Below are 8,685 nucleotides of genomic sequence, written 5' to 3'. Positions count from 1 at the left end.
CACAAGTTCGAGCCGCTCACGAGCTTTTCGAGCCGAGCCAACGTTTGCTCGGCTTGACTCGTTAAGCTCTCGAGCCGAGCCCGAGCCCGAGCCGAGCTCACACGAGCCGAGCTTTGATCGAGCCGAGCTCGAGTTGCTCGCGAGTTGTCCCGTCTCATTAACAGCCTTAATTCGGACCCGTTCAATTTTAGCATGTATTCTAGTATTTGTTTATTTGTGAAGTTGACTTTATCCCAAATTAATTTGAAGTTGGGTCATAGAGCATCAGATTTGCATCAATAAACTAGAAGAATTTTGTTTGGGATTAATTTTCGGTGTTGGAAATTCAAGACTTCGCTTGAGACTCGTGAAAAGTGAGATGTGGGCGGGAAATTGTGTCAAATAAGTGAGTTAACGGTTGTAGTTTCCTAGTCATTCAACTACTATTCTGGCGGAGTTTATGATGGAGGGTGCGGGACTAATTTAAATCATGCTGTTACGGCTATTGGATATGGCAGAGATGATGCATCGGGGAAGGATTATTGGTTGATTAAGAACCCGTGGGGTGAAACATGGGGTGAGAGTGGATATATGAGGCTTCTTAGAGACGATGAGAGTGTTTGTCCGATCAATCTCGACTGTTCTTTCCCTGTCATGGAGTAGTTAGGTGCATACACACAAGATTTGATCACTTGGCAGATGAAATATATCATAAATACAGCGTGCTAATAATTTAACCAAGATTCGATGTTGTCGGAGATGTTGCTCGTTGCAGCTTTGATTGTTCTGTAATCAAATTGCAATGATTCCAAACTCTTGCTAATAAATGTGTTACTCTATATGACAATCGTTGTCTAAAACGCTTCCGCAAATTGCTAATTGAAGAAATTAAATGTGTTCAACCTTACTCCCGTGTTACCAACACATACATACTACAATACAATCACTCCGGTGATAACTGATAACATAAAAGTTCATTTTTCAGTTCATAACTATGGTAAAAGTTCACCAACCAAAGCGATTTGTTATCATATGTCAGCCGACAAATCGGAAGGAATATCATCGATCTTATACTTGCAGTACAACAATCCATCAATAGTGAAAATGCTGTTCTCCGAGACAATCCATCAATAGTGTCGCTTCCTCCTTATATTCAGTAATGACCGGCAAAACTAAGTCTAAATGTTGTACATCTTCATCCTGCAAATCACAACATAAATATCTCATTCACTGATATGGTGCAACAAAGAGAATCACGACACAAATTCGCATCCCTGGCAAAAGTTAATCCTTCCACAGGCTTCAATACAAGGTGTCCTTATAACTCAAATGGCAAACCAAAACCAATCTAATTGATCTTGACTGGTAACCAGTTATTCGATGATGACCTGATTTATCTTAATAACGATCGAAATGAAATCGACCAGCTGTTTAACCTATTAATACTAAATTGAAACAGAATATTTCGACACTGAACCAATAAGGCGACAAACATAATAATTTATGTTCCAGCATAAAACGACAATTAGGCACTTGTTGACGACTAGAATGCAAATTAATACGACAAAAGCATAAAAAAAAAAGTTGGATATTCTTACTAACCTAGATGACTAATCTGATGCAGTTTGTATTTCAGGTACCAACAAACTCTCTTCTCTTAACGCAGCTAGTATTGATGCCATTGTTGGACCGGTGGTAGGCTCAGGAACGGTAGCAAAGCAAAGGGGAACATTCGGCACAGGCAAGCCAGTGGCGGTGTCTCCGTTCAACACGGCTACTATTGACATCATTGTAGGTCTTTGGTTTGGCTCTTCCTGCATGCATAGTAGAGCAATCTGTATGCATAATGCCACTTGCTCATGCGAATAGGTCAGTAACGAAGAATCTACCAAGTCCAACACTGCACCCTCCGTCCACAACCTCCATGCCTGTGATATTTTTTTATCATTTAGCACTCTCAAGATTTTAAATTTGGTCCGCAAATAATGTAAAAAAACACGGTTTTTCACATATTTACGACTTTTATTAATACAAGGATAACAAAAGTTTATAGAAATTGATTAAATTCTAACCACATCAATTGAAAGGAGATAACAATTCAATGCAATTTAGAGCAGTCAAGTTTGAATCATATTTAAGCTTGGTTAGTCAATTTTACCCTCAAAATGACGATACATAATAATAACAATGTTATTAAAAGAATAATATAAGACGAATTTTTTTGGTAATTTAAAGCAAATAAATTTGACAATGTAATTAAACATATATTTATTTAGAATAATTACTCGTCAAACTATATATTTTTTTCCAAAACCCGTTACCTACAAATAAAAAAAAAAAACAAAAAAAAGGCAAATAAAAATGGCTCAAATAAGACTAATTGGAAATTTGGCCCAACTTCCAACACTTTTGAAATGTGTGAGAGGCCCATGACTGTTTTATCCCTTAGCCTCCTAAAATTTCTATTTGTACAAATTTTGGCCCAACAATTCCTTTTTCTTTGTAATGAATGGGTCGCATGATTAGAAACTCAGAATTTTGGGCCAGGGTATATTTGAGGCCAGGGATAGAAAGTGGACTTAGAACCGTTACGATTAACCATATGTCTTAAAGCGATTTTAATGCAATAATCTCTACAAAATAAAAAAAAAAAGTTCTAACAAGACTAAGTAAGAATACTCACGCGGGGTATTAGACCTTCCTCGTCCGGTTGTTGGTCAGAGAAGCCGTTTCTTTGACCACTTACGATTTCTAGAATCACGATTCCTAGACTATATACATCGGACTTTGCTGAAATCTTGCCTTGTCTTGCGTACTCAGGAGCCATGTAGCCTCTGCAAACAATTAAAGAACTGTTAAATATTATAAATTAATCAAAACTAAGAAAAAATTTATCAAACCCTTAAAAATCTAAATACATACGGAGTCCCTACGATCCCGTTTGCGTCATATTGCGATTGATCATCGTTAAATAATCTGGCAAGGCCGAGATCGGCAACTTTAGGGTTCATTTGATGATCAAGGAGGATGTTGCTCGGTTTAAGATCACGGTGAATGATCTTAAGTCGTGAATCTTCATGTAGATACAAAACCGCTTTTGCAACTCCTATGATAATTCTGAATCGAGATTCCCATTCTAGACTACCTCGCCTTGGGCCTGTAAGAAATTAAATAACATGTTTTATGCATATTTCAAGTAATCTCTAACAAGACTAAAGCCCAAACATAAGACAACTTGGTTTTTGTGTTAGCCCAAACTTATGACTACAAGGTTTATGTGAAGTCTGACAAAACGAAATCATATAAAACTAAAGCCCAAACTTATTTGCTTCATTGAAAAATAAACATAAAGGTTTGGAGTTTGATTCCAAGGAATTGAAATGGAGTTATAATTCATTAGGTAACTAACTCTATTCCAAAATGTTTCAACCAAACATTGGAATGGATTGATCCATTCCAATACATTTCAATGATGCCAACCAAACACCCCTCAATAAAATGAAGGATAATGTCACTAAGTATAAACACAAATTGTTCTATAAGACCATTTTACTTATAAGACCAACCCAATATCATAAAGCCCACGTAAATTACGTAATATTCTTGTACAAAAATATTTTTTTGTTAACCTAATATTTTATTTTGATAACTTGCCCATTTAAATATGCCGGTAGTCATCATAAAACATCAGATTATCAAAATGAACTTAAAATGTAAATATAATCGAGTGTTGATTATTGGTTATTCTCCTATTTGACCAGTCCTATGTTGTAGGACAGTCTTATAGGAGAGTTTGTGGCAAATTGGTGTATTTCTTATAATTTTAAAACAATTAGATAAAACGTCCCGAAATAAACATACCGAAAAGAAATCGATCGAGGCTTGAATTCGGTAAGAACTCGTAGATTAGGACTCTTTCGGATTTTGACATGCAGAATCCAATCAACTTCACCAGATTCTTATGTTGTAGCCTCGCAAGTAACATGACTTCATTCTTGAATTGATCTAACCCTTGTCCAGAGTTTCTTGCGAGCTTTTTTATTGCCACCACTTCACCATTTGAAAGTTTTCCCTGTTAATTATAATTGTTAGAAAAAAAAAATACTACAATTACCAAAAAAAAAATAATAAAAATATAGATGTGATAGAACATGAGCGGTACCTTGTATACCTCTCCGAAACCACCTTGTCCAACTTTATTTACCTCTGCGAAGTTACTCGTCGCTCTTTTAACACTCGCATAAGTAAATATCATAGATCTTAGGCTACCAAAGCCATCCAAGTCCCCTGTTTCAACATAAAAGTTAACAAAAGTGTTGTAGTTTGTAGTAAACCACTAGAGAGGCAGAAAGATAGAGTTTCAAACAAGAAAATTACCAATATGCAACAATATGTGAATATGTGATAAATGATGTTTTATGCAAACTTCTAACTGATAGCCCAATACAACAAAGAATATAAAATGGCTACATGGCCCATGTTCCCTTAAAGGGCCAACAAGCAAAAAGCAAAGCACAAAAAGACGGTCTTATGCATAATACAAATCCAAACAATAAGCCCAACTAAAATATTTAAATAAATTAACAAGATAACTAAGTATAGAGATTACTTTGGGCGACTCCTCTATTGAACCTGGTCCTATGCTATAAGACCCGTCTTATAGGAAAGTGGCTAGTTTATGAATTGGTTCACGTGATTTGACTATGTGTTCTCCATAATTTATACTCTTCAGAGAGATGAGAACTTGGGTAACTTTATGCTTTATAAGACTATTATTGATTGATTTAGGAGTGTATACTTAAAAATGAAATTTAGAAATAAAATGCTTTTAAAAAACTTATGTACATACTACGTACCATATATTGTTGCTTCACGCCTTTTTCGGTGCAGATAAATAAGGGAAGAAATGATCAATATTCCCAATCCGATTGACAACGGGATAACAATTCCAAGCACCAATGATCTTTTCCTCTTCAAACCTGAAAATTGTCGTCATGTTAATGTAATAAACGAAAGTATATAATTATATAAATAACTATAGCCATATGCTAGAATATTAATCGGTATAGACGGTATTAATTTATTTTTAATCGTTATATTTTTAACCAAAAAATAGTATATATATTGTATACATATATAAAAATTCCACAGTCAAAATGTGTCATAACTCATAAGAGGCTCGAAAACAAGCTGTAAATAAACTATGGAATATGGAAACAATGAAATAACACAATTGTAGCTTCCCTTCAAAATTATGGGTCAATCAGAAATCTAATTTACAATGGGCCGAATGGGCTAAATTTACAAGTTAAAGAAATACGCTGGAGTGTCATAAACAGTGGCACTCCAGTTTGAAGGTACTCAACGGGCTGGGCCAGGCTGGGGTCGAAAGCACTAGTACGTAGACCTGGCCTCCTAGCAAAAGCAACCCGACCCAATTGACACGCCCTGAAAAGGCTGACCCGAGACCCCAAATTGTCCGAATCACATCATCCGAATATGACCCGAAACCCGAATTGACTTGACCTGACCCGAACATGACCCGAGATTTCTTGACTCGTAAATAACCCGATCCGAAAGTGACTCGATCAGAAACCACCCAAACCGAAAATGACCTGACAAAACATAATTCTAATTTAACCGGAAACACTTGAAATGACTTTTCTCTCTTATTCATTGACCCGAAAATGACGCGACCAGAAATAACCCGACCTGGTTGACTCGAAACGGACCCGACCAATCAACTTGAAAAGACTCAAAACCCGAAATGACCCGATCCGAAATCATTGGAAGACCCGAATTGGCCCGACCCGACCTAGTTGACCCGTTTGACAGGTCTACAGCGAGGGCCGAGGGACCAGGTTGTGCCGGGCTAGTGCTGAGAAGATTTAGTCCAGACCGAGCCCATCCCACTTAGTAGCGGGCCAGGCCGAATTACCTTTGTTTTAAAATGTTTTAGTGTTGGACCAGTTCGAGCCAATGAAAATGCGGCACTAGTCCAATCCGATGGGAGGAATGAGCCGAGCCGAATTGGTCCACCATATTGTACACCTCTAACTCTAATACATGAATAATTGCGTAGATGAGATCAACGTACTTGAGAAAATTGAATTTTGTTATCAAAACTATTTTCTATTGCTACATAAGATTGTAAAAAATTTCAAAAGGTAAACGCGAATAACTAAACGGGATGAGTATTGTGTAAGTGTGACATAATAATGGGTAAAGGTATTGAAAAAACAAATAAAGTGGAATTTAAATTTAATGGATGAACAGAAAATAAGTAAACTCTGGCAATTAAGACTACAAATACAAAATTAATTGATTGAACCATGTCTTACGATATTCGAACTCGTGATGCAAGAAAAAACCCAAATGTGTATAGATAGTTCTATCTTTTTTCATCATATAAGGCCCAATATTATTCTACTCAGTTCATTATGAATCCTTTAATATAGAGATAGTATCAAATATGTCGTGTTTATATTATTTAGCCCAAAATAATTCATATACGAGTATATGTTGATAGTAACAATTATTTAGTGACAAAAGTACGATAATTCAAGGTATAGTACATTTTTGTATGATGTTTATTTTAAGGAAAAATTACAAGTAATCATCATGTATTTGCGTATTTTTACAAATAATCACCGTATATTTGCATTTTTATAAATAACATCCAAACTTTATGTATACTCCACAATTAACACCGTATATCTGTCCCGAGACTCGTTTTTCTTATTTTCCGACTCCTTAACTAGCGGTTTATATTTAATACCCAAATTACCCTTACCCTACATTACTCCCTACTTCCAAAATCATCCGATCATTTGTAAAATACTCCCAAATCACATGAATCCCTAACTAAATCCCAAAATCCATCGATCAATTTATTTTTATGATGTTTTAATGTGGAGGTAAATGGTAATAAACTACTAAATGTCTAATTACAAGAAATCAACAATAAACTTTGGTAAAACATGCAATGAATCAGATAACATACTTGGCGTTGAACCCGTGAAGTCGTTAGGAACTGTAGGTGGTGGTGGACTGATAACCGGCGTTTGTAAGAACGCATTACTACTGTACCGGGCAATGCAAGCGGGATTTAACATCCAACAACTACTGCTCCCGGAGCACAAGGCAGGAATGTCGTACGTTAGGATTTGAAGACACATTTGGCAGTCAAACGGTGACAAGTCAGGTGTACACTCGGCCATTGTGTACACCATAACGTAGCTACTGTCTAGAGTCTCGGTTTGGTACTTGAAATACGAACCGGAGTTGTCATCTTGCCGATTAAATCCGACGGCCATATTTTGAATTAGCCTCCCTGCCAAATTTAGATACGCCCTTTTATCCGTCCTCATTTTCCGCGTTGTACCTTTGTATATGCTCTCGTCTCCATTAACAATGCCAAAGAAAGCCACAGTCGAAAACCGAACTAAACACATCTCATACCATGTCACACCACTCTTAGCATTCTTGCAATATACGAACAAATGACTGATAGCCGCTGAAACACACCCATTGCATTGACCTGACGATACATCACCTCGACACAAATAAGCACCATGCATCGTCACTTCACGGTCATTTCCATTGCCGGAAGTATTTAAAGCATAATAATTTGTCTTACCGGCTGCCTTGCTCATACCCAAAAAAAGACTTCTTAATTCAAGAGGGTTTACACCATTACCTTCACACTTGCTTGCAACATAGGCGTTGTCGGAACAGCTCGAAATACTAACATGTAATACTAGGATTAAAAAAAGTACCTCAAATGCCATTGTAGTAAGCGTAAAATTTCTAATGTGATAATTTGCCATTGCTTCGTTTTGTAACTTGAGAGAAGAACAAATATTTTGTTTTCATTTGAAATGAGATTGCATTATTAAAGATGGTTCATGTCCCAATTATATGCATACATGATACATGCAGTTGGCCTGGTTATGTATTTTTGGCTCTGTTTCCAGCAGTTCTCTTTAGCTCTGATCTTCCCATTAAAGGGTAACTAATATAATTGACTTTTTTTTTTTTTTTTTTTTTACTTTGATTTACAAATATGCTAAGCAAACTTGAAAATAAGTTGTCAAATTATAAAATGTAATATTAACGCATTATGTAGATGATTGGACCGTTGAGTGTGAGTTCCATTTAATTTTTTGCATGGGTTTATGTTTTAGGAGCCAGATTTAACATTTGTAAAAAATTTAATAAGCGAATTCTTGCTCGGGTTTAAGTCCAGATAGTATTTTGGATGCCAACTAATTTTATGTGAATTTTTTTTTATCTCAATAAACAATAATAAAATGTTCACCAATAAAAAAAACAACAATAATAATAATAATAATATCAATAAAACAAAAAAAAATGATAATAATTATTATTATTACAAAAAAAATGCAACTTTCACAGCCTCCCTATATCACTTTTTTTATGGAGAGGGAAGGGACCACACATGGGTTTCAAATCCCATGAAAACTAGTATTGGTGCCCGGCTTCGCCCGGGCGACCTCTTCTTACTAATAATTTTTTTTCATTAAATAAAATTACTTAAAGTTGCATAACCCATAAATTTATCATTAATATATTTTTTTATGACATATTCTAAAATTACGATGAAATAAATTTTGAGACAAATTCATTATTCCCGTTATTAATATTTTACACTTATTAATGAAACAATAGTAATAACATTTCACT

The 8,685-nt window shown here is 35.6% G+C and overlaps 1 protein-coding gene across 1 annotated transcript; it reads right to left on the bottom strand.

The window, feature by feature from the left end:
- Nucleotides 1-2,644: 2,644 nt before the first annotated feature.
- Nucleotides 2,645-7,769, bottom strand: LOC141597505 (cysteine-rich receptor-like protein kinase 10). The gene is made up of 6 exons (XM_074417973.1): nt 6,983-7,769; nt 4,836-4,958; nt 4,151-4,266; nt 3,841-4,051; nt 2,902-3,136; nt 2,645-2,813 (listed from the first exon to the last, which is right to left on the bottom strand). Exons 1-6 carry the CDS (start codon nt 7,767-7,769, stop codon nt 2,645-2,647), a joined length of 1,641 nt encoding a protein of 546 aa, XP_074274074.1.
- Between the last annotated feature and the right edge of the window lie 916 nt (nt 7,770-8,685).

The sequence above is a fragment of the Silene latifolia genome, chromosome 8 (assembly GCF_048544455.1).
Source record: "Silene latifolia isolate original U9 population chromosome 8, ASM4854445v1, whole genome shotgun sequence".
NCBI lineage: Eukaryota > Viridiplantae > Streptophyta > Magnoliopsida > Caryophyllales > Caryophyllaceae > Silene > Silene latifolia.
The sequence above is the reverse complement of the archived record's forward strand: the minus strand, read 5'-3'. Positions and strand labels throughout refer to the sequence as shown.

Excerpts from the sequence above, each read along its gene's own strand:
- LOC141597505 (XM_074417973.1), bottom strand. The coding sequence starts at position 7,769 with ATGGCATTTGAGGTACTTTTTTTAATCCTAGTATTACATGTTAGTATT. Across the intron at positions 4,267-4,835 it reads GCGTGAAGCAACAATATATG|GGGACTTGGATGGCTTTGGT; the intron begins GTACGTAGTATG and ends ATGTTGAAACAG. Across the intron at positions 4,052-4,150 it reads GACAAGGTGGTTTCGGAGAG|GGAAAACTTTCAAATGGTGA; the intron begins GTATACAAGGTA and ends TATAATTAACAG.